Raw genomic sequence first — 27,187 nt, 5'->3', positions numbered from 1 at the left:
GTGATATGTTTTGGGAGGATGTGGAGCCATGTGCTGCATGTTGTTGGATTGCTGGTTAAGTGCTGGGTGCCAGGTTGCAGGGTGCTGGTTGGGTGCTGTATGTCGGTTAAGTGCTGGGTGCCAGTTGGGTGCTAGGTGCCGGGTTGCTGGGTGCTGAGTTGCTGTGTGCTGAGTTGCTGTGTGCTGGTTGGTTGCTAGGTGCCGGTTGGGTGCTGATCGCTGGGGGTCGCTGTTCCCAGCCAATCCACCCTTGTGTTGTCGCTGCGCTCCCTGGCGGTGATCGCGGCCTCTGCAGCCGCCTCCCGGCCGGAGCCGATAGACTGGAAACGGGGACGGAGAAGGTGCCGCCGGGCTGGCCCTGGGCAGTGACAGTCCGGGAGAGTGCAGCATTGGAGCTTCGGCAACCGGGCGGGAGAGCGAGCGGGACTCGCGCAGGATCGGTCTGAAAGGAAGGAGGCTGCAGCCGGGGAGCATCCACGGAACGGAGCCGAGGAGAGAAGGGGCTGGACAGGGGGTGTGCGCAACTGAATTGGAGAGAATCTCAATGCAGAGCTGATCCGAGTGAGAGATTGAGGGACTGGAGCCGAACTCCAACCCAACTCTAATCATAATCCCAAATTTTACCTCAACAACTTTCATTCTGATTCCCATTCCCAGTTTTAATCCTAATCCTAATCTCAATCCGAGCCTTAATAACAATCCTAATCCACATACTAATTTTAATCTAAATTCCTAAACCTACCCCATCCCATCCCTATCTAAACCTGACCTCTAATCCCAATTCCCACCCTGACTCACTCAGTGACCATCTCCTTTTGCCCCATGGGTACTAACATTGTGCTGGAGTGGCTGAAGAGCTTGAAATTGTCCCAATATGCGGAATCTTTCATGGACAACGGTTATGATGACCTGGAGGTTTGTAAGCAGATTGGGGAACCTGACCTAGATGCTATTGGGGTTGAGGTTCCCTGGCACCGGAAGCTTATCAAGGCAGCTGTGGCACGACTCCGTGAGGAAGAAGAAGCTGGCACTGTTGTCTACTTTACTTTGGAACCATGGGCAGCATCCCTTTGTCAGCCTTATATTTATACCAACCTGAAGGAATACCAGCCCAGACTGAGGACTGTGTTGTGGAGGAAAGCAAGAAGAACCAGTAGAGAATTGCAGAATGTCGTGACAGTAAACAGAAGAGGAGGGCACAAGAAAAGGGTTATTTACTCCAAACTCATACTGAAGATCAGGGACAAACGACTTCAGGGCAGCAAATCTCCTTACTCCAATAAGGTGGGTGATGGGCAGTGGAGAAAAAGAGTCCCCTTTATCCCAAATGACTGTGTTTTGTGAGGATATCATGTATAGGTACACACAACAAATAAAGGGGATTGATTTAGTCAATATGATTTACATTAAAAGGTGGATTGATGAATGGAGGTTGGTACCAGAAGTGCAGGGGATTTGTCTTGTAACATGGACTGTTGGTTTATCTAGGGTGAAGTGATGTGCAGAGGGTGAAAGGTCATTTAAAGGGGCGTGACCTTGTTGCATATATTATTGGAATGTGTAAAGCAGTCACATAAAGATACATTGGGAATTTGATAGCAATTTGTTCGATATGAACATTTGGAAATTTCAGTTCCACAGAGATATATAGGAATCTGGTGGGAGCTTGAGTTCTATATGGAAATATAGGGATGTGTTGGGTATTTGAGTTCTGTACAATAATATAGAAATTTACCTGTTATTTGCATTTATGTGTTAGAGTTTTGGAGGGGAATATAGGAATCTGCCTGATATGAGTTTGTTATAATATTGTAGGAATCTGCAGGTAATTTGAGTTCTAGACAGAAATATCAAAATCTGCCCAGCATTTGAGTCTATATAAAACATCGGAATTTGATGGGCTTTTGAGTTCTTTACTAATAGAGGAATCTGTCTTAGTATTTCAGTTTTATGGGATATATTATAATCAGCTATATATTTGAGTACTATAAGCGTCTATAGCAATCTGTCAGATATTTGAGATTTGTGTGCCTTTTTGGGTAATTAACGGAGAGATTTAGCATGCATTCATCAGAACGGTGCCAGGGATGGGAAACTAAAATATTGAGAGACTTGAGATACTGGGTCTATTTTTACTGGGTGAAGAATGGAAAGAGGAGATTTAATGGAGTTTTTTTAAATTATAGAGGTTTGGGAGAGTAGCTTGGGAGTCGGAGTGGAAGTATCTTCGGTTCAAAATTGTCACTAAAACTGAATAGAGAGGTAGGGAGAAAAGTCTTTACACTGTTGTTGGAGCTTTGCCACAGGATATGGTTGCTTCTATGAAGCAAAAATTGAATAAATATTTGAAGCAGAGCAAGAAACAGTGACGGGGAGAGCATGAGGGATTGGTTTTGGAGTGATCTAACAAACAGCTGACTTGGGCACAATGGGTTGAATGGCCTCCTATTTTGCAAACATTTATGATTGTACAGGGATATATATATATATATATATCTATATAGGCTGCAGCCAGAAATTTGCGTTTTGTGCAGAATATATGAATCTGTCAAATATTTGATTCCCACAAGCAGACATATGGGAATGTGTCAAACATTTAAGGTCGAGAGGGTTGTCACATTTTGGGATATGTATCTCCCTAAAGACCTCAAGTAACACACAGGTTCCGACATATCTTATTAATTCAGGTCTGTCACAAGTATCTCTTCAAGTGTAGTGGCGTTAGCCATTCCCTGAAGCAGTCCAGCTTTATGCCTGAAGGAAAAGGCACAATTGCTGTTGACCTGCACACAATAAAAGCTGGTCAGTCACCCCGAGGGGAAAGGCACGAGCAAGGGCCTATTGCAAAATCTGTCTAAATGAAGGAGATTTTCAAGATGCTTGAGTTGTTTCATTAGGGGCAATAGGACTGAAAAATCCCTGGTGTTGAATATACTTTAAGAGGATATAATTAGATTAATGAATTAGTTCCAGGCTTAATCTATCCTTCAGACAGTTTGTCTCAGGGAACCTGAGTTCTTTGATTCAGTTTGTTACAAGGATGTGATGGCAACATTTTTCCAACATTTGGATTTCTGTATGAGAATTGCCATGGCTGTTCGGTTGTGAAGATATTTTACCCTTGTCAGTTTGGTGAGGGTGCTGAATGTGGAGTTTATTGCACTGAATCGTGCATCAAAGATGGCCGAATGTTATAATTCCAGGCAATTTAAAAATAATCAAACTGGTGCACTGATAGACTCCCATGCTCCTGGCTGGCATGATTTCATGCAAATTGTTGATCTCCCAAACATGCTCAATATTCCGGAGATCAAATCCTATGTCAATCACACCGATCAGCAATTTTGCTCAGTCACCCTGTTGCCTGGGTAACCTTTCCCCAGAAGCAAATGATGTGTGCCTGACAACCAGTTTGACACTGAATTGGAAATTGAAAGTGACCCTTTGTTACACCGATGCTTGGAAGGTTGGCAGAATGCGAAAATTATTGGAATTTGAAGGAGCACTGTGTATTGTGCTGAAGAAAACTCTTTCAATTATTCCTTTTAATCGTAGGCCAGCATAATTGTTTGAATACTATTTGCAAATAAATTAAAAACCACTTGAATGAACATAGCTGGCATTTTAAAGGCACTCACCATTGAATCTCGTGAAGATCCAAAGTTAAAGAGACTTCTAAAACATGTTGCAAGTTAAATAATGATGAAATGTGACAGGAACTCCTGAGAGAGATCATGTGGAAATGTGACAATATCTTCTGAAAGAGATAATGTGAAAATGATACATTATCTCCTGAGAGGTAGTATGTGAAAATGAAGTATCACCTGGGAAATAATGTGGAAAAGATAAAAATCTTAAATAATGTGGAAGTAGTTTCTCCTGAGATTGATGTGAAATTGTCAGAGTATTTCCTCAGAGATAATTGGAAATAATGTAGTATCTCCTCAGGGAGATAATGTGGAATTGTTACAGGATGTCCTGAGACAGATAAGGTGAAAATGTGACCTTATCTCCTGGAAAGACATGTACGTAAATGTGACAGCACCTCCTGCAAGCAGTCCATTGGAAATGGTAAATCTATCTTGGAATGTAATCTGGAAATGTTACAATATTTCCTGGAAGTTAATGTGGACGGGCTACATTACCTCCTGAAAGAGATAATGTGGAAATGTGACGGTATCTCCTGAGACAGTTAATGTGGAAATGTGACAGTATCTCCTGAACAGTTAATGCGGAAATGTGACCATCTCCTGAGACAGATAATGCGGAAATGTGACAGTATCTCCTGGGAAAGATCATGTGGACCCCGTCCTAGCATCTTCGCTACCAGCCGTGTTGCTTTCTGCATTTCTTCCCCTCCCCCAAACCCTGCAGAATTCACTCCTGGCCCCTTACCCCTCCCCATCAGTGTCTCACCTTGGATCTCCAAATGAGATCCAAAGGCGCAGGACATTCGGCACTCACCACCCTCTGTGTAAAGAACTTGCCTCGCGCCTCCGCTCTAAACTTTGCCCCTCGCACCTTAAACCTATGTCCCCTAGTAACTGACTCTTCCACCCTGGGAAAAAGCTTCTGACTATCCACTCTGTCCATGCCACTCATAACTTTGTAAATGTCTATCATGTCACCCCTCCATCTCCGTTGTTCCAGTGAAAACAATCTGAGTTTATCCAACCTCTCCTCATAGCTAATACCCTCCAGACCAGGCAACATCCTGGTAAACCTCTTCTGAACCCTCTCCAAAGCCTCCACATCCTTCTGGTAGTGCACACAATATTCCAAGTGTAGCCTAACTAAGGTGCTGTACAGCTGCAGCATGACTTGCCAATTTTTATACTCTATGCCCCGATCAATGAAGGCAAGCATGCCGTATGCCTTCTTGACTACCTTATCCACCTGCTTTGCCACTTTCTGTGACCTGTGGATCTGTTCGCCCAGATCTCTCTGCCTGCCAATACTCGTAAGGGTTCTGCCATTTACTGTATACTTCCCACCTGTATTAGATCTTCCAAAATGCATTACCTCACATTTGTCCGGATTAAACTCCATCTGCCATTTCTCCGCCCAAGTCTCCAACCGATCTATATCCTGCTGTATCCTCTGACAATCCTCATCACTATCCGCAGTTCAGCCCATCATGTGGAAATTTGACCATATGTGCTGAGAGAAATCGAGTTGAATTGTGACGGTATTTGCAGGGAGAGATTATGTGGAATTGTGACAGTGTCTCCTGGGAGAGATTCCGCGGACCCGTGACAGTATCTCCTGGGAGAGGTCATGAAGAAACGTGATAGTGTCTCCAGGGAGAGAACATGTGGTACCTGACAGTAAATCCTGGTAGAGATCATGTGGAACTGTGACAGTTCTTGTGGAAATGTGACAATATCTCCTGGGAGAGATCATGTGGAAATGTGACAGTTCTTGTGGAAATGTGACAGTATCTCCTGAGACAGATAATGCGAAAATGTGACAGTATCTCCTGGGAGAGGTCATGTGGAAATGTGACAGTATCTCCTGGGAGAGATCATGTGGAAATGTGACAGTTCTTGTGGAAATGTGACAATATCTCCTGGGAGAGATCATGTGGAAATGTGACAGTTCTTGTGGAAATGTGACAGTATCTCCTGAGACAGTTAATGCGGAAATGTGACAGTATCTCCTGGGAGAGATCAAGTTGAATTGTGACGGTATTTGCAGGGAGAGATGATGTGGAATTGTGACAGTATCTCCTGGGAGAGATTCCGCGGAACCGTGACAGTATCTCCTGGGAGAGGTCATGTGGAAACGTGATAGTGACTCCAGGGAGAGAACATGTGGTACCTGACAGTATCTCCTGGTAGAGATCATGTGGAACTGTGACAGTATCTCCTGGGAGAGATCATGTGGAACTGTGGCAGTATCTCCTGGGCGAGAACATGTGGTACCTGACAGTATCTCCTGGTAGAGATCATGTGGAACTGTGACAGTATCTCCTGGGAGAGATCATGTGGAACTGTGACAGTATCTCCTGGGGGAGATCATGCGGAAATGTGACGGTATCTCCTGAGAAAGTTAATGCGGAAAAGTGACTGTATCTCCTGAGACAGATAATGCGGAAATGTGACAGTATCTCCTGAGATAGATAATGCGGAAATGTGACAGTATCTCCTGAGACAGTTAATGTGACAGTATCTCCTGGGGGAGATCATGTGGAAATGTGACTGTATCTCCTGAGACAGTTAACGCGGAAATGTGATAGTATCTCCTGAGAAAGTTAATGCGGAAAAGTGACAGTATCTCCTGAGACAGATAATGTGGAACTGTGACAGTATCTCCTGGGGGAGATCATGTGGAACTGTGACTGTATCTCCTGAGACAGTTAACGCGGAAATGTGACAGTATCTCCTGGGGGAGATCATGTGGAACTGTGACAGTATCTCCTGAGACAGTTAACGCGGAAATGTGACAGTATCTCCTGAGACAGTTAATGTGACAGTGTCTCCTGGGAGAGATCATGTGGAACTGTGACGGTATCTCCTGAGACAGTTAACGCGGAAATGTGACAGTATCTCCTGAGACAGATAATGTGACAGTGTCTCCTGGGAGAGATCATATGGAAATGTGACAGTATCTCCTGAGACAGTTAATGCGGAAATGTGACGGTATCTCCTGAGACAGTTAAATCAGAAATGTGACAGTATCCCCTGCGACAGTTAATGCGGTAATGTGACAGTATCTCCTAGGACAGATATTGTGGAACTGTGACAGTATCTCCTGGGGGAGTTCATGTGGAACTGTGACTGTATCTCCTGAGACAGTTAATGCGGAAATGTGACAGTGTCTCCTGAGACAGATAATGTGGAAATGTGGCAGTGTCACCTGGGAGAGATCATGTGGAAATGTGACAGTATCTCCTGCGGGAGATCATGTGGAACTGTGACTGTATCTCCTGAGACAGTTAATGCGGAAATGTGACGGTATCGCCTGAGAAAGTTAATGCGGAAATGTGACAGTATCTCCTGAGACAGTTAAATCAGAAATGTGACAGTATCTCCTGAGACAGATATTGTGGATATGTGACAGTATCTCCTGGGAGAGATCATGTGGAACTGTGACTGTATCTCCTGAGACAGTTAATGCGGAACTGTGACTGTATCTCCTGAGACAGATAATGTGGAAATGTGACAGTATCTCCTAGGACAGATATTGTGGATATGTGACAGTATCTCCTGGGGGAGATCATGTGGAACTGTGACTGTATCTCCTGAGACAGTTAATGCGGAACTGTGACTGTATCTCCTGAGACAGATAATGTGGAAATGTGACAGTATCTCCTAGGACAGATATTGTGGATATGTGACAGTATCTCCTGGGGGAGATCATGTGGAACTGTGACTGTATCTCCTGAGACAGTTAATGCGGAAATGTGACAGTATCTCCTGAGACAGATAATGCGGCAATGTGACAGTATCTCCTAGGACAGATAATGCGGTAATGTGACAGTATCTCCTAGGACAGATAATGCGGAAATGTGACAGTATCTCCTGAGACAGATAATGCGGTAATGTGACAGTATCTCCTAGGACAGATATTGTGGAAATGTGACAGTATCTCCTAGGACAGATATTGTGGAAATGTGACAGTATCTCCTAGGACAGATATTGTGGAAATGTGACAGTATCTCCTGGGAGAGATCATGTGGAACTGTGACAGTATCTCCTGGGAGAGATCATGTGGAACTGTGGCAGTATCTCCTAGGCGAGAACATGTGGTACCTGACAGTATCTCCTGGTAGAGATCATGTGGAACTGTGACAGTATCTCCTGGGAGAGATCATGTGGAACTGTGACAGTATCTCCTGGGAGAGATCATGTGGAACAGTATCTCCTGGGAGAGATCATGTGGAACCTGACATTATCTCCTGGGAGAGATCATGTGGAAATGTGACAGTTCATGTGGAAATGTGACAATATCTCCTGAGACAGATAATGCGAAAATGTGACAGTATCTCCTGAGAGAGATCACGTGGAACTGTGGCAGTATCTCCTAGGCGAGAACATGTGGTACCTGACAGTATCTCCTGGTAGAGATCATGTGGAACTGTGACAGTATCTCCTGGGAGAGATCATGTGGAACTGTGACAGTATCTCCTGGGAGAGATCATGTGGAACTGTGACAGTATCTCCTGGGAGAGATCATGTGGAACCTGACATTATCTCCTGGGAGAGATCATGTGGAAATGTGACGGTATCTCCTGAGACAGATAATGCGAAAATGTGACAGTATCTCCTGAGACAGATAATGCGGAAATGTGACAGTATCTCCTGAGACAGATAATGCGGAAATGTGACAGTATCTCCTAGGACAGATATTGTGGAAATGTGACAGTATCTCCTGGGAGAGATCATGTGGAACCTGACATTATCTCCTGGGAGAGATCATGTGGAAATGTGACAGTTCATGTGGAAATGTGACAGTATCTCCTGAGACAGATAATGCGAAAATGTGACAGTATCTCCTGAGACAGGTTCGGACGTCAAGCCGCGGGCGTGTGGGGGGGTGGGTCCGCCCCGAGGCCTTGCCGCCGACAGTATAATGCGGCAGCGCCTTCCCGGTGTCAACGTCCATGGTGGGCCTCTCGCTGAACACTTTTACGGGCACCCCCCCCCCCCGCACACCCCCATATGTTGGAAGGCTGGTAAAATTCCACCCATCATGTGGAAACTTGACCGTATGTGCTGAGAGAGATCAAGTTGAATTGTGACGGTATTTGCAGGGAGAGATGATGTGGAATTGTGACAGTATCTCCTGGGAGAGATCATGTGGAAATGTGACAGAATCTCCTGGGAGAGATCATGTGGAAATGTGACAGAATCTCCTGGGAGAGATCATGTGGAAATGTGACTGTATCTCCTGAGAAAGTTAATGCGGAAATGTGACGGTATTTCTTGACACAAATGCGGAAATGTGACAGTATCCCTTGCGACAGTTAATGCGAAAATGTGACAGTATCTCCTGAGACAGGTTCCGACGTCAAGCCGCGGGCAAGTGGGGGGGGGGAGGGTCCGCCCCGAGGCCTTGCCACCGACTGTATAATGCGGCAAAGCCTTCCCAGTGTCAATGCCCACGGTGAGCCTCTCGCAGAACAATTTTACGGGCCCCCCCCCACATCTCCCAATGTTGGAGGGCTGGTAAAATTCAACCCATCACGTGGAAACTCGACTGTATGTGCTGAGAGAGATCAAGTTGAATTGAGACAGCCTCTGCAGGGAGAGATCGTGTGGAACCGTGACAGTATCGCCTGGGAGAAATCATGGAGAAATGTGACAGTGACTCAGGGGAGAGATCATGTGGAAATGTGACAGAATCTCCTGGGAGAGATCAGGTGGACCCCGTCCTAGCATCTTCGCAACCAGTCGTGTTGCTTTTTGCATTTCTACCTCCCCCCGAACCCTGCAGGATTCCTTGCCCCTTCCCCCTCCCCATCAGTGTCTCGCCTTGGATCTCCGAATGAGATCCAAAGGCGCAGGACCTTCGGCACTCACCACCCTCTGTGTAAAGAACTTGCCTCGCGCATCCTCTCTAAACTTTGCCCCTCGTACCGTAAACCTATGTCCCCTAGTAACTGACTCTTCCACCCTGGGAAAAAGCTTCTGATTATTCACTCTGTCCATGCCACTCATAACTTTGTAAACATCTATTATGTCACCCCTCCACCTCAGTTGTTCCAGTGAAAACAATCCGAGTTTATCAAACCTCTCCTCATAGCTAATACCCTCCAGACCAGGCAACATCCTGGTAAACCTCTTCTGTACCCTCTCCAAAGCCTCCACATCCTTCTGATAGTGCACGCAATATTCCAAGTGTGGCCTAACTAAGGTTCTGTATAGCTGCAGCATGACTTGCCAATTTTTATACTCCATGCCCCGATCGATGAAGGCAAGCATGCCGTATGCCTTCTTGACTACCTTATCCACCTGCGTTGCCTCTTTCAGTGACCTGTGGACCTGTTCGCTCAGATCTCTCTGCCTGTCATTACTCGTAAGGGTTCTACCATTTACTGTACACTTCCCACCTGTATTCGATCTTCCAAAATGCAATACCTCACATTTGTCCGGATTAAACTCCATCTGCCATTTCTCCGCCCAAGTCTCCAACCGATCTATATCCTGCTGTATCCTCTGACAATCCTCATCACTATCCGCAGTTCAGCCCATCATGTGGAAATTTGACCATATGTGCTGAGAGAAATCAAGTTGAATTTGACAGCATCTGCAGGGAGAGATTATGTGGAATTGTGACAGTATCTCCTGGGAGAGGTCATGTGGAATTGTGATGGTGTCTCCTGGGAGAGAACATGTGGTACCTGACAGTATCTCTTGGGAGAGATCATGTGGAACTGTGACAGTATCGTCTGGGAGAGATCATGTGGAACTGTGACAGTATCTCCTGGGAGAGATCATGTGGAACTGTGACAGTATCTCCTGGGAGAGATCATGTGGAACTGTGACAGTATCAGCTGGGAGAGATCATGTGGAACTGTGACAGTATCTCCTGGGAGAGAACATGTGGTATCTGACAGTATCTCTTGAGAGAGATCGTGTGGAACTGTGACAGTATCTCCTGGGAGAGATCATGTGAAACTATGGCAGTATCGTTTGGGAGAGAACATGCGGAAATGTGACGGTATCTCCTGAGACAGATAATGTGGAAATGTGACAGTATCTCCTGAGACAGATAATGTGACAGTGTCTCCTGGGAGAGATCATGTGGAAATGTGATGGTATCTCCTGAGACAGTTAATGTGGAAATGTGACGGTATCTCCTGGGAGAGATCATGTGGAACTGTGACAGTATCTCCTGGGAGAGATCATGTGGAAATGTGACAGTATCTCCTGAGACAGGTTCCGACGTAAAGCCGCGGGCATGTGGTGGGTGGGCCCGCCCCGAGGCCTTGCCACCGACAGTATAATGCGGCAGAGCCTTCCCAATGTCAATGCCCATGGTGGGCCTCTCGCAGGACAATGTTACGGGCCCCCCCCACACCTCCCTATGTTGGGGGGCTGGTAAAATTCAACCCATCATGTGGAAAATTGACCGTATGTGCTGAGAGAGATCAAGTTGAATTGAGACACCCTCTGCAGGGAGAGATCATGTGCAACCGTGACAGTATCTCCTGGGAGAAATCATGGGGAAATGTGACAGAATCTCCTGGGAGAGATCATGTGGAAATGTGACAGAATCTCCTGGGAGAGATCATGTGGAAATGTGACAGAATCTCCTGGGAGACTTCATGTGGAAATGTGACAGAATCTCCTGAGAGAGATCATGTGGAACCTGACAGTATCTCCTGAGAGAGATCATGTGGAACCTGACAGTATCTCCTGAGAGAGATCATGTGGAACCTGACAGTATCTCCTGAGAGAGATCATGTGGAACCTGACAGTATCTCCTGAGACACTTAATGGGGAAATGTGACATTATCTCCTGAGACAGTCAATGCGGAAACATGACAGTATCTCCTGGGAGAGATCATGTGAAACTGTGAGAGTATCTCCTGGGAGAGATCATGTGAAACTGTGAGAGTATCTCCTGGGAGAGATCATGTGGAACTGTGGCAGTATCTCCTGAGACAGTTAATGCGGAAATGTGACAGTATCTCCTGGGAGAGATCATTTGGAACTGTGACAGTATCTCCTGGGAGAGATCATGTGGAACTGTGGCAGTATCTCCTGAGACAGTTAATGCGGAAATGTGACGGTATCTCCTGGGAGTGATATTGTGGAAATGTGACAGTATCTCCTGGGAGAGATGATGTGGAACTGTGACAGTATCTCCTGGGAGAGATCATGTGGAACTGTGACAGTATCTCCTGGGAGAGAACATGTGGAAATGTGAGAGTATCTCCTGGGAGAGATCATGTGGAACTGTGGCAGTATCTCCTGAGACAGTTAATGCTGAAATGTGACAGTATCTCCTGGGAGAGATCATGTGAAACTGAGAGAGTATCTCCTGGGAGAGATCATGTGAAACTGTGAGAGTATCTCCTGGGAGAGATCATGTGGAACTGTGGCAGTATCTCCTGAGACAGTTAATGCGGAAATGTGACGGTATCTCCTGGGAGTGATATTGTGGAAATGTGACAGTATCTCCTGGGAGAGATGATGTGGAACTGTGACAGTATCTCCTGGGAGAGATCATGTGGAACTGTGACAGTATCTCCTGGGAGAGAACATGTGGAAATGTGACAGTATCTCCTGAGACAGGTTCCGACGTAAAGCCGCGGGCAAGTGGTGGGGGGGGGCCCGCCCCGAGGCCTTGCCACCGACAGTATAATGCGGCAGAGCCTTCCCAATGTCAATGCCCATGGTGGGCCTCTCGCAGAACAATGTTACGGGCCCCCCCCCCCCCCACACCTCCCTATGTTGGGGGGCTGGTAAAATTCAACCCATCATGTGGAAAATTGACCGTATGTGCTGAGAGAGATCAAGTTGAATTGAGACACCCTCTGCAGGGAGAGATCATGTGGAACCGTGACAGTATCTCCTGGGAGAAATCATGGGGAAATGTGACAGAATCTCCTGGGAGAGATCATGTGGAACCTGACAGTATCTCCTGAGGGAGATCATGTGGAACCTGACAGTATCTCCTGGGAGAGATCATGTGGAAATGTGACAGTATCTCCTGAGACACTTAATGGGGAAATGTGACAGTATCTCCTGAGACACTTAATGGGGAAATGTGACAGTATCTCCTGGGAGTGATATTGTGGAAATGTGACAGTATCTCCTGGGAGAGATCATGTGGAACTGTGACAGTATCTCCTGGGAGAGAACATGTGGAAATGTGACAGTATCTCCTGAGACAGGTTCCGACGTAAAGCCGCGGGCAAGTGGTGGGGGGGGCCCGCCCCGAGGCCTTGCCACCGACAGTATAATGCGGCAGAGCCTTCCCAATGTCAATGCCCATGGTGGGCCTCTCGCAGAACAATGTTACGGGCCCCCCCCCCACACCTCCCTATGTTGGGGGGCTTGTAAAATTCAACCCATCATGTGGAAAATTGACCGTATGTGCTGAGAGAGATCAAGTTGAATTGAGACACCCTCTGCAGGGAGAGATCATGTGGAACCGTGACAGTATCTCCTGGGAGAAATCATGGGGAAATGTGACAGAATCTCCTGGGAGAGATCATGTGGAACCTGACAGTATCTCCTGAGGGAGATCATGTGGAACCTGACAGTATCTCCTGGGAGAGATCATGTGGAAATGTGACAGTATCTCCTGAGACACTTAATGGGGAAATGTGACAGTATCTCCTGAGACACTTAATGGGGAAATGTGACAGTATCTCCTGGGAGAGATCATGTGGAACTGTGGCAGTATCTCCTGGGAGAGATCATGTGGAACTGTGACAGTATCTCCTGGGAGAGATCATGTGGAACTGTGACAGTATCTCCTGGGAGAGATCATTTGGAACTGTGACAGTATCTCCTGGGAGAGATCATGTGGAACTGTGGCAGTATCTCCTGAGACAGTTAATGCGGAAATGTGACGGTATCTCCTGGGAGTGATATTGTGGAAATGTGACAGTATCTCCTGGGAGAGATGATGTGGAACTGTGACAGTATCTCCTGGGAGAGATCATGTGGAACTGTGACAGTATCTCCTGGGAGAGAACATGTGGTACCTGACAGTATCTCCTGGGAGAGATCATGTGGAACTGTGACAGTATCTCCTGGGAGAGATCATGTGGAACTGTGACAGTATCTCCTGGGAGAGATCATGTGGAAATGTGACAGTATCTCCTGAGACAGGTTCCGACGTAAAGCCGCGGGCATGTGGTGGGGGAGCCCGCCCCGAGGCCTTGCCACCGACAGTATAATGCGGCAGAGCCTTCCCAATGTCAATGCCCATGGTGAGCCTCTCGCAGAACAATGTTACGGGCCCCCCCCCCCCCCACACCTCCCTATGTTGGGGGGCTGGTAAAATTCAACCCATCATGTGGAAAATTGACCGTATGTGCTGAGAGAGATCAAGTTGAATTGAGACACCCTCTGCAGGGAGAGATCATGTGGAACCGTGACAGTATCTCCTGGGAGAAATCATGGGGAAATGTGACAGAATCTCCTGGGAGAGATCATGTGGAACCTGACAGTATCTCCTGAGAGAGATCATGTGGAACCTGACAGTATCGCCTGGGAGAGATCATGTGGAAATGTGACAGTATCTCCTGAGACACTTAATGGGGAAATGTGACAGTATCTCCTGAGACACTTAATGGGGAAATGTGACAGTATCTCCTGGGAGAGATCATGTGGAACTGTGGCAGTATCTCCTGGGAGAGATCATGTGGAACTGTGGCAGTATCTCCTGGGAGAGATCATGTGGAACTGTGACAGTATCTCCTGGGAGAGATCATGTGGAACTGTGACAGTATCTCCTGGGAGAGATCATGTGGAACTGTGACAGTATCTCCTGGGAGAGATCATGTGGAAATGTGACCGTATCTCAGGAGAGATTATGGGGAAATGTGGCACAATTTCCTGGGAGTGATCATGTGGAACCGTGACCGTATCTCCTGGGAGAGATCATGGGGAAATGCAAGTGTATGTCCTGGGAGAGATCATGCGGAATTGTGGCAGTATATTCTGGGTGATATCATGTGGAACTGTGACAGTATCTCCTGGGAGAGATCATGTGGCAATGTGATAGTGTCTCCTGGGAGAGATCATGGGGAAATGTGAGAGTTTGTCCAAGGAGAGATCATATGGAATTGTGGCAGTATATTCTGGGAGAGATCATGTGGAACTGTGGCAGAATTTCCTGCGAGAGATCATGTGGAAAAGTGACAGTTCATGTGGAAATGTGACCATCTGTACTGGGAGGGATAATGTGGAAATGAATACCTCCTGGGAGAGATTGTGTGGAAATAATACAGGATTTCTTCAGAGATAATGGAAATGTTACAGTATCTCTTGAGAAAGATAAAGTGGAAATGTGACATCACCTCCTGATAGCTATAATGTGGAAAGGGCACAGCATAGATAATGTGGAAGTAAAACATAACCGTTTTAGATATCGCAAATGTGACAGCATTTCCTGAGAGATAATGTGACAGTGTCAGTTGAGAGAGATTGTGGGCAATGTGACCGTATCTCCTGGGAGTGATCATGGGAAATGTGACAGAATCTCCAGGGAGAGATCATGTGGAAATGTGACAGAATCTCCAGGGAGAGATCATGTGGAACCGTGACAGAATCTCCAGGAAGAGATCATGTGGAACCGTGACAGAATCTCCAGGGAGAGATCATGTGGAACCGTGACAGAATCTCCAGGAAGAGATCATGTGGAAATGTGGCAGAATCTCCAGGGAGAGATCATGTGGAAATATGACAGAATCTCCCGGGAGAGATCGTGTGGAACTGTGGCGGTATATCACAGGAGAGATCATGGGGAACCATGACAGTATCTCCTTGGGAGAGAACATGGGGAACTGTGACAGTATCTCCTGGGAGAGATCATGGGGAAATGTGACAGAATCTCCTGGGAGAGATCATGTGGAAATGTGACAGAATCTCCTGGGAGAGATCATGTGGAACCTGACAGTATCTCCTGAGAGAGATCATGTGGAACCTGACAGTATCGCCTGGGAGAGATCATGGGGAAATGTGACAGTATCTCCTGAGACACTTAATGGGGAAATGTGACAGTATCTCCTGAGACACTTAATGGGGAAATGTGACAGTATCTCCTGGGAGAGATCATGTGGAACTGTGGCAGTATCTCCTGGGAGAGATCATGTGGAACTGTGACAGTATCTCCTGGGAGAGATCATGTGGAACTGTGACAGTATCTCCTGGGAGAGATCATGTGGAACTGTGACAGTATCTCCTGGGAGAGATCATGTGGAAATGTGACCGTATCTCAGGAGAGATTATGGGGAAATGTGGCACAATTTCCTGGGAGTGATCATGTGGAACCGTGACTGTATCTCCTGGGAGAGATCATGGGGAAATGCAAGTGTATGTCCTGGGAGAGATCATGCGGAATTGTGGCAGTATATTCTGGGTGATATCATGTGGAACTGTGACAGTATCTCCTGGGAGAGATCATGTGGCAATGTGATAGTGTCTCCTGGGAGAGATCATGGGGAAATGTGAGAGTTTGTCCAAGGAGAGATCATATGGAATTGTGGCAGTATATTCTGGGAGAGATCATGTGGAACTGGGGCAGAATTTCCTGCGAGAGATCATGTGGAAAAGTGACAGTTCATGTGGAACTGTGACCATCTGTACTGGGAGGGATAATGTGGAAATGAATACCTCCTGGGAGAGATTGTGTGGAAATAATACAGGATTTCTTCAGAGATAATGGAAATGTTACAGTATCTCTTGAGAAAGATAAAGTGGAAATGTGACATCACTTCCTGATAGCGATAATGTGGAAAGGGCACAGCATAGATAATGTGGAAGTAAAACATAACCGTTTTAGATATCGCAAATGTGACAGCATTTCCTGAGAGATAATGTGACAGTGTCAGTTGAGAGAGATTGTGGGCAATGTGACCGTATCTCCTGGGAGTGATCATGGGAAATGTGACAGAATCTCCAGGGAGAGATCATGTGGAAATGTGACAGAATCTCCAGGGAGAGATCATGTGGAACCGTGACAGAATCTCCAGGAAGAGATCATGTGGAACCGTGACAGAATCTCCAGGGAGAGATCATGTGGAACCGTGACAGAATCTCCAGGAAGAGATCATGTGGAAATGTGACAGAATCTCCCGGGAGAGATCGTGTGGAACTGTGGCGGTATCTCACAGGAGAGATCATGAGGAACCATGACAGTATCTCCTTGGGAGAGAACATGGGGAACTGTGACAGTATCTCCTGGGAGAGATCATGGGGCAATGTGGCAGAATTTCATGGGAGAGAACATGTGGAACTGTGGCAGTATCTCCAGCGAGAGATCACGTGGAACTGTGACAGTATCTCCTGGGAGAGATCATGTGGAACTGTGACAGTATGTCCTGGGAGAGATCATGGGGAAATGTGACAGTATGTCCTGGGAGAAATCATGGGGAAATGTGACAGTATGTCCTGGGAGAGATCATGTGGCAATGTGACAGTGTCTCCTGGGAATGATCATGTGCATATCTGCTGGGAGTGATGGAAGTGGATGATGCTGACATTGTCGTAAAGGAGGAGGCCTGTGAAATATTGGAGTCGATAAGTATAATGGGAAAGGACGTACTGGAGGGTCTGACATCCTTGAAAGTGGATAAATCTCCCAGGCCTGATGGATTTTAGCCCAGGTTGTTAAAGGAAGCCAGGGAGGAAATAGCGGATGCTCCGAGGGACATTTTCAAATCCTCACTAGATACAGGCAAGGTACCAGACAAATGGAGATCTGCGGACGTTGTATCTCTGTTTAAAATGGTGCGCGGGATCAGCCAAATAATTAAAGGCTGGTCAGTCTGACCTTGGTGGTGGGTAAATTATTAAAATCAATTCTGAGGGACAGGATAAACTGCCACTTAGAAAGGCATGGATTAATCAGGGATAGTCTGCAGGGATTTGTTAAGGGAAGGTCGTGTCTTCATAACTTGATTGAATTTTTTGAGGAAGTAACAGGGAGGATTGATGAGGATAGCGCTGTGGATGTGATCTACATGGATTTTAGTACGGCATTTGACAAAGTCCCACATGGCAGACTGGTCAGAAAAATGAAAACCCATGGGATACGGTGGAAAATGGCAAGTTGGATCCAAAATTGGCTCAGTGACAGGAATCAAAGGGTAGTGGTCGTTGGATGTTTTTGCGATTGGAAAGCGGTTTCCACTGGTGTTCCACAGGTTTCAGTGTTGGGTCCCTTGCTGTTTGTGGTATATATTAATGATTTGGACTTAAATGTGGGAGGCTTGGTTGGGAAATTCGCTCATGACAAAAATTGGCCATGTAGTTGATAGTGAAGAGGATAGCTGCAGACTCCAGAATTATATCAATGGTTTGGTTGAGTGGGTGGAAAAGTGGCAAATGGAATTCAATCGGGAGAAGTGTGAGGCAATGCATTTGGGGAGGGCAAACAAAGCAAGGGAATACACAATGAAAGGGAGGATATTGAGAGGGGTAGAACAAGTGAGAGACCTTGGAGTACATGTCCACAGGTCCCGGTCCCTGAAGGTGGCAGGACAGGTAGATAGAGTGGTTAAAAAGGCATATGGAATGCTTTCCTTTATTGACTGAGGTTTTGAATACAAAAGTATGGATGTAATGGTGGAACTGTATAAAACGTTGGTTAGGCCACAGCTGGAGTATTGCATACGGTTCTGGTCACCACGTTACAGGAAGGACATAATTACTCTGCAGAGAGTACAAAGGAGATTTACAAGAATGTTGCCAGGGCTTGAAAGTTGCGGCTATGAGGAAAGATTGGATCAGCTAGGGTTGTTTTCCTGAGAACAAAGGAGGCTGAGGGCTGACTTAATTGAGGTGATTAGACAGGAAGGACCAGTTTCCCCTCGCAAGAGATCAGTAACCAGGGGGCACAGATTTAAGGTGATTGGGAGAAGGATTAGAGGGGACATGAGGAACAACTTTTTCACCAAGAGGGTGGTGGGCGTCTGGAATTCACTGCCCAGATCGGTGGTGGAGGCAGAAACCCTAAATTATTTTAAAAGGTATCAGGACTTGCACCTGAAGTGCTGTTACCTGCAAGGCTACAGACCAGGTGCTGGAAAGTGGGATTAGATTGGGCGGCTAGTTTTTTCAACCAGCGCAGACACGATGGGCTGAATGGCCTCTAAATGTGCCGTAACGTATCGATGAATCTTTGTGGAAATGTGACAATCTCCTGAGAGATCATATGGAAATGTGACAGTATCTCCTGAGAGAGAAAATGTGGAAATGTGACAGTATTTCCTGAGAGAGAACATGTGGAAATGTGACAGTATTTCCTGCAAGAAACCATGTGGAAATGTGACAGTATTTCCTGCAAGAGATCATATGGAAATGTGACAGTATCTTCTGAGAGAGCTCATGTGGAAATGTGACAGTATCTCCTGGGAGAGATCATGTGCAAATGTGACAGTATCTCCTGGGAGAGATCATGTGCAAATGTGACAGTATCTCCTGAGAGAGATCATGTACAAATGTGACAGTATCTTCTGGGAGAGATCATGTGCAAATGTGACAGTATCTCCTGGGAGAGAGCATGTGCAAATGTGACAGTATCTCCTGAGAACGATCATGTGCAAATGTGACAGTATCTCCTGGGAGAGATCATGTGCAAATGTGACAGTATCTCCTGGGAGAGATCATGTGCAAATGTGACAGTATCTCCTGAGAGAGATCATGTGCAAATGTGACAGTATCTCCTGAGAGAGATCATGTGCAAATGTGACAGTATCTCCTGGGAGAGATCATGTGCAAATGTGACAGTATCTCCTGAGAGAGATCATGTGCAAATGTGACAGTATCTCCTGGGAGACATCATGTGCAAATGTGACAGTATCTCCTGAGAGAGATCATGTACAAATGTGACAGTATCTTCTGGGAGAGATCATGTGCAAATGTGACAGTATCTCCTGGGAGAGATCATGTGGAAATGTGACAGTATCTCCTGGGAGAGATCAAGTGGAATTGTGACAGTATCTCCTGGGAGAGATCATGTGCAAATGTGACAGTATCTCCTGGGAGAGATCATGTGCAAATGTGACTGTATCTCCTGGGAGAGATCAAGTGGAAATGTGACTGTATCTCCTGGTAGGGAATCATGTGCAAATGTGACAGTATCTCCTGGGAGAGATCATGTGCAACTGGGATAGTAACTCCTGGGAGAGATCATGTGGAACTGTGACATTATCTCCTGGGAGAGATCATGTGCAAATGTGACAGTATCTCCTGGGAGAGATCAAGTGGAATTGTGACAGTATCTCCTGGGAGAGATCATGTGCAAATGTGACAGTATCTCCTGAGAGAGATCATGTGCAAATGTGACTGTATCTCCTGGGAGAGATCAAGTGGAAATGTGACTGTATCTCCTGGTAGGGAATCATGTGCAAATGTGACAGTATCTCCTGGGAGAGATCATGTGCAACTGGGATAGTAACTCCTGGGAGAGATCATGTGGAACTGTGACATTATCTCCTGGGAGAGATCATGTGCAAATGTGACAGTGTTTCCAGGGAGACATCATGAGGTAATGTGTCCGTATCTCCTGAGAGGCCCTGTTCAAATGTAACAGTATCTCCTCTGAGAGCACGTGTGGAAATCGTGTGGCAATTTGACTGTATCTGCTGGCAGACATCATGTGGAAATGTGACAGTGTTTCCTGGGAGAGATCGTGTGAAAATGTAAATGTGTCTGCTGAGAGTGATCGTATGAAAATGTTACAATATCTCTGAGAGAGATAATGTGGAAATGTTACAGTATCTCCTGGGATAGATAATGTGAAATAAAAACAAGAATTGCTGAAAATACTCAGCAGGTCTGGCAGCCTCTGTGGAGAGAGAAGCAGATTTAGCGTTGCAGGTCAGTGGCCCCTCTTCAGAACTGGCAAATATTAGTAATGTGAAAGGTTATAAGCAAGTAAAGCGTGGGTGGGGCAAGAGATAACAAAAGAGAAGGTGTAGATAGGACAAGGTCATAGAATAGCTTTCCAGAAGGTCATGGAACAAAGGCAAACAATATGTTAATGGTGTGTTGAAAGACAAAGCAATAGTACAGATAGGGTGTTAACGGACTGAAAATTGAACAGCCACAAGCACAAACCTGGAAAAAAAACAGTGGGTAAGCAAACTGAACAAACTAAGATGAAATAAAATAAAATTAACACACAAAAAAAAGAAAAAATAACTAAAAATAAAAGTAAAATGGGTGGCCTGTCATGCTTTGAAATGATTGAACTCAATGTTCAGTCCGGCAGGCTGTTGTGTACCATTTAACGTTTAGGCACCCTACAGCCTGCAGGACTGAACATTGAGTTCAATAATTTCAGAGCATGACGGGCCCCCCATTTTACTTTTATTTTTAGTTATTTTTTTCTTTTTTTATATTTTTTGTGTTTATCTTATTTTATTTCATCTTAGTTTGTTCAGTTTGCTTACCCACTTTTTTCTTTTTTTCATGTTTGTACTTGCTGCTGTTCAATTTTCAGTCCGTTAACACCCTATGTGTACTAATGCTTTGTCTTTCAACACACCATTGACATATTGTTTGCCTTTGCTCCATGACCTTCTGGTCAGTTATTCTGTGACTTTGTCCTATCTGCACCTTCTCCTTTGTTATCTCTTGCCCCAACCCCGCTTTACTTGCTTATAACCTTTTACATTTCTAATATTTGCCAGTTCTGAAGAAGGGTCACTGACCTGAAATGTTAACTCTGCTTCTCTCTCCACAGATGCTGCCAGACCTGCTGAGTATTTCCAGCATTTCTTGTTTTTATTGCCGATTTCCAGCATCTGCAGTATTTTGCTTTTATTTTATAGATAATGTGGAAATTTTATAATATCCCATGAGAGAGATAATTTAGATATGTTACACCATTCTCTGAGACAGGTAGTGTGGAAATGTTACAGTATCCCTATACAGATAATGCAGAAATGTACTGCATCCCTTGAAAGAGAGAATGTGGAAACGTTATAGTATCTCCTGAGAGAGCTAATGTGGAAATGTTAGTTTCCCATGACAAAGATAATGTAGTAATGTTACATTATCCCCTGAGAGACATAATGTGAAAATCTTACAGTATCTCGTAAGAGAGATGATGTGGAATTGTTACAGTATCCCGTGAGAGCGAGAATGTAATGTTACAGTATCCCCGATATAGATAATGTGGAAATGTTACAGTATCCCCTGAGATAATACGGAAATGTTACGGTATCCTCTGAGATAATGTGGAAATGTTACAGCATCCCTTGAAAGATAATGTAGAAATGTTACAGTATCCCGATATAATGTGGAAATGTTACAGTATCCCCAATATAGATAATGTAGAAATGTTACAATATCCCCGATATAGATAATGTAGAAATGTTGCAGTATCCCCGATATAGATAATGTGGAAATGTTACAGTATCCTCTGAGATAATGTGGAAATGTTACAGCATCGCTTGCAAGAGATAATGTAGACATGTTACAGTATCCCGATACAGATAATGTGGAAATGTTACAGTATCCCCTGAGATAATGTGGAAATGTTACAGTATCTCCTGGGATTGATCATGTGGAAATTCTACAGTATACCCTGTGTTACGACCGAGGCTGGAGGAGTACGCTGTCTTTCTCTAGTTCCACTACTGCACGGGTCACAGCATATATTTAAATGTTGTGCCCAGTTACCAATATGGCCAATTATATTCTTTAATTTAGTTTCAGAATAAAATCCACCAACCAGGTTTCTTTAATAAACAACAAAAGTGTTAATTTATTATGAAACAAGACTTAGACAATAAAGATGCAAAGCTTGAGTGCATAGTTTGACATATGACAGTTAATATATATATTCTCTTCTCAATACACACACTGGTTAAAGGAAAAATAAACATGCTTTGACCAAAGTACTTGTTAATTCTTGAAGAAAAAGGATAAGATGTATTGTGTTCCAGATTGCATACATTCTGGCGTCCGAGTACACGTAGATAGGTCACTGGGATCTTTTCAGAAGCAGTTCGTTCAGATGTCGAGAGGAAGTCTTCCAGAAGCTTCTCAGGAGAACTGCTACTTCAGTTTCTTTATTTTTTACACTTGAATCTCAGAGTTTCTCAAAGAGGTGGAGAAAACATGAACTGGTCTTCTCTTTTAGCAGGCTGACCTCCAAACTGACTCAAAACAGTATTCATAAATGAAACCAACTCTGAGCACCATAAATCTTGACATGTTAGTTCTCTTGTAAACAACTCCCATAGTCAGAAGGCACCTGTTGTTTACTTAGCTGAAGACATGTGATATCCAGTAAATGTTGTTAAATAGAGTCTTTCCAGTGACCCTTTAAAAAAAAAATAAACATCCAGCATTTATGGAATCACTTCAGTCCTCCAATGAATCCATCTCCACAATTCTAAAACAGGAGCCCTCAAAAAATATTTTTAAAATGGAAGTACTTTCATAACACCTGAGAGAGCTAATATGGTAATGTTACAATATCTGGTGGGATAGGTAACATTGAAATAGAGTCATGGAAACATACAGTACAGAAAAGGGCCATTTGGTCCATCATGTCTGTGCTGGCTGTCTGAAATAGCTACCAAATAGATCACTTTATTGCTCTTTCTCCATAGTCCTACAATTTTGCACTTTTAAATACTTATCCAATTTCCTTTAGAAAGTTATTATTGAATCCATTCCAACCACTTTTTCAGGCAGTGCATTCCCGATCATAACTTTCCATATGAAAAAATGCATCCTTATCTTCCCCTTGCTTTGTTGCCAGTGATCTTAAACCTATATATTCTAATTACATAACCTTCTGCCTGTAGAGACAGGGTAGATATGGGGAAACTATTGAAAGCAAGCATAATTTTGAACATCAAATTAATTCTTCCCGAAATTTCTTTGCTGTAAAGAGAACAATGCCAGCTTCTCCAGTCTCTCGATTTAGTTGAAGTCCCTCATTCCTGACTCTGGTAGATCTCCTCTGTGGCTTTGACATGGGTGGAGTGCCTCCCTTGAATGGACATACCAAGATGAAACCATTTGCGGAATTCCGACCTCCTATTGTTTGTGGTCTTACCCAAACTCAATATCTATGAACTCCTAGACTCACTGGGGGGAATTTTATGCTCTCCCCCGTGGCGAGTTTGGAGGCAGGGAGAGCATAAAATTGGGTGGATGGTGGGGTGGGAGTTCCTGCCATCATCTCGCCTCCACCAAAATTTAATCCCAATTAAACCCCAATTAAGAGCCTCATCCCACCACTGCCACAGTTAGCTGTGCGGTGGATGGCCCTGTTGCCACACGGAAGCACAGCATGAAAAACCATACGGGCTGCTTCCCGGCTCCAGGGGACTGGGTCCCTCAAACGGCACTTCATGTCTGAACGAGGGACCTGGCATCGGGAAAGGAAGGGTCCGCTGAGACACCCCCCCATGCCCTTCCTAGCGACCCCTCTATACCCCCTTCCCCTGCAACCCTCGTCTCATGAGACCCCTCCCACCCTGACCTAACTGTGGACTGGGTCCAGCGCCGGTCCTGGGCCTCCTGTAGGTGCTCCTGTGGCAGCAGCTACCGCCTCCATGGTGGCACCACTCAGTGGAAGAGCTACTGGCTTCTGATTGGCTGGTAGCTCTCCAAGGGCAGGACATCTGACAACAGGGTGCTTGATGATGTGGAAGGCCTGCTGCTGTCCACTTAAGTGTTAAATTGGCACTAGGTTTGACGGGCCTTCTAGAGAAGAAGCAACACTGGGATCTCTGCATCGCCTTTTCCGGACGACAAGACCCACGTCACAGGTATAAAATCCTGCCTACTGTCTTGGACCTCGAAATTTAACAAAGACAGCTGTAAGAAACCAGCTAAATCATAAGTAGGTATGGATGGCCACCATCATCCCCCACTCTTTGGCAATGGCTTTGAACTTCAAATCATTCTGGGTGGACAATAGAAATATTGATCAAGTTTCCACTGACCAAAACTACTCACAAATAATGGATGTTATTACCCAAAGCACCAAGGAGAAATTATTCAGTCTTCAAACAGCAGCTGCAGAGATAGCAGCAAAGACAAAACACCTATGCCTTAAAACTGGAGACTACAACATCTTAAGGTCTCCAAGCCTATTCCTTTTCATGTCCACCAGTACAGAAAACCGACCTCCTAGTAATAAGGCTATAAGCAACTAACGTCGTGACCTGCTGAAAGTCCACCTCTTTGAGAGAATCCTGCAACAACTTTGATGTATGACTCCAGCTATCAAATCCACCTAACTACACTTGAAGAGTGAAAATGCCGCCTTCACTGGGCCCGCAATGCAAGCCTTTTCCCCAGGACAAGCCAAAATCACATTATGTATGAACTAGTCATTTGTTTGTAATTGGTAAACGTGCACTATCCTCTTTATGACTTTCTTTCTCAAGTGCGTGTTTGTGTATGTGAATGGTTTGAGTGATGTAGTGTTAGACTTTTGGGATGAACGTGTGAATAAAAGTAATGTTATTTATTTAAACCCACGAAAAGCATGCTGTTGGTTATTCAAATTGACCATAAACTCGGGTTATGAAACACACACATCTTCCTTGTCAAAAACACACTGATTACGGACAGTAAAGGGAAGGGAACTGAAGTTTCAGTTCTCTCTCAATTCTGTCCACAATAGTATAATGAGGTTCATTGTCCAACTACGAAGGACACAAGTTAATACAGAAACGCAGAACTGTAGATCAGTAATGTGATATTTCTAAAAAAAGCCTACAGCTCATCAGACTGGCATCTCATCACCACACCCTACCTCTCCAGCCTGACAGTAATTGGCAGACAGCACTGAGGTGAGGCAACTGCCCATCCTTTGTCATCAAGGGGGAAAGCTGTCAGGCAGCAAGCTATCTGCTGTCTCTCAGATGTTTCTAATATTTAAAAAGATTCATGCTTGGAACAGTTAAATGTTTATTTAAATTTTTGAAATGTCATCAAAAGTTTGTACAAAAGCATCAAAAGTTTACGTTGCTTGAACTCCGATTTATAATTGGAATCTTTTATCATGTTTGAAGTTATATTTTTGCTATTGCTTTCAAATTTCTAAACAGTTTTGCATTTTAATTGACCACTCTTAACTAAATTTGTCTTATGGTGGTATAATGGAGATTATTTTGAAAATTCAAACAGACTTTCTAACTTATTAATACATCTGTTGTATCTGTAGGTAACAATTTGCATTGTAACAGTTTTGTGTTAAAACACCATCTGAATTTGAAGAGATCAGTGTCCAAATCTTCAACTTGTGATGTCTGGGGTGGTGGAGGCAGGAGAGCTCATTGGGTGAAATTGTGTAGCACAAACTGCATGCTATCAGCCCCACCCTCTCGAAGCAATGCCTCTATCAGACATGCCAGGTCTTTTGCACCAGCTCCCACAGTGCAGAATAATAATAATTGGCCAGAACAAAGGGGAGAACTCAAAAATAAAAGCTAAATACTGCGGATGCTGGAAATCTGCAATAAAAACAAGAAATGCTGGAAATGCTCAGCAGGTCTGGCAGCATCTGTGGAGAGAGAAGCAGAGTTAACGTTTCGGGTCAGTGACCCTTCTTCGGAACTGGCAAATATTAGAAATGTCAAAGGTTATAAGCAAGTAAAGCGGGGGTGGGGCAGAAGAGGATAACTCCCCTGCTCTTCTATCAGTGCAGTGGAATCTTTTACATCCACCTGAGGACAGATAGGACCTCAGTTTAACATCTCACCTAAAAGGTAACACCTCCAGCCGTGCAGCATTCTCTGAGTACTGCATTGTGATTATCAGCCTGGATTATATGTTCTGGAGTGGGGCTAGAACCCTCAACCTTCTGACTCAGATGTGAGTGTGCTACCAACTGAGCTCAGGCTGACATATTGGTCCACACCTGACATTTCTTGCTATTCTCGATAAAGAATACTGAAGTTCACACCCACCCACCCCCACCCCCTACATCCTCCACCGACTTGTCCAAGCACCTGAAGGGACTCCAACACCCTGAAGGCTCTCTCGATGACCTGTCTGGTGAACACGCGCACCTGGTTGTCTTTCTCCTTCGCCGCATCCATTCTTCCACTGGACCCCCATCCTTGACCGTGCCTGTTGTTATTGAACCACACACGCCATAAACATTAAGGGTGTCAGTCATCTGTCAAAAGCTGACCCTCATTGCTTCCCTTGACTAATGTGACAATGGCCCCCTATGAATGCCTGGAAGGATCCAGACCAGTAAAATTTGAGGGCCTTTGCCACCTTCATTTCCACTGGTAAGGCTCTGCAGAATGGAGGCTTCAAGGAGGCAGTGACCTCCTTTGTGAATTGCAAAGGATGCTCAGTCAGCTTCTTGGACATCTGGAATGTCACTCAAGGTCTGCACACTCTTTGGGCTGGATGCCTGCAAACAGACTGCCATCTCCTCTTGTGGTGATTCACTCTTTGGGTCTCCTGTCTCTGGTTCTCTCCCTCCTCTTCCTGTTCCTCCTAGGGTCATAGGAAATCGGAGCAGGAGTATGCCATTCGGCCCATCGAGCCTGCTCCGCCATTCA

General features: G+C 45.1%; 1 protein-coding gene across 1 annotated transcript in view; it reads left to right on the top strand.

Annotated features, from left to right (window-relative positions):
- Positions 1–333: 333 nt before the first annotated feature.
- Positions 334–27,187, top strand: part of sash1a (SAM and SH3 domain containing 1a) — a 145,084-nt gene continuing 118,230 nt past the window's right edge. Inside the window, exon 1 of the mRNA XM_068044504.1 lies at positions 334–1,284. Coding sequence (XP_067900605.1) covers positions 823–1,284 — 462 coding nt within the window. The 5' untranslated portion in view covers positions 334–822. The remainder of the gene's footprint in view (positions 1,285–27,187) is intronic.

Source organism: Heterodontus francisci, chromosome 13 (assembly GCF_036365525.1).
Source record: "Heterodontus francisci isolate sHetFra1 chromosome 13, sHetFra1.hap1, whole genome shotgun sequence".
Taxonomy (NCBI): domain Eukaryota; kingdom Metazoa; phylum Chordata; class Chondrichthyes; order Heterodontiformes; family Heterodontidae; genus Heterodontus; species Heterodontus francisci.
Note: the sequence above shows the minus strand (reverse complement) of the source record. Positions and strands in the feature narration are given on the sequence as shown.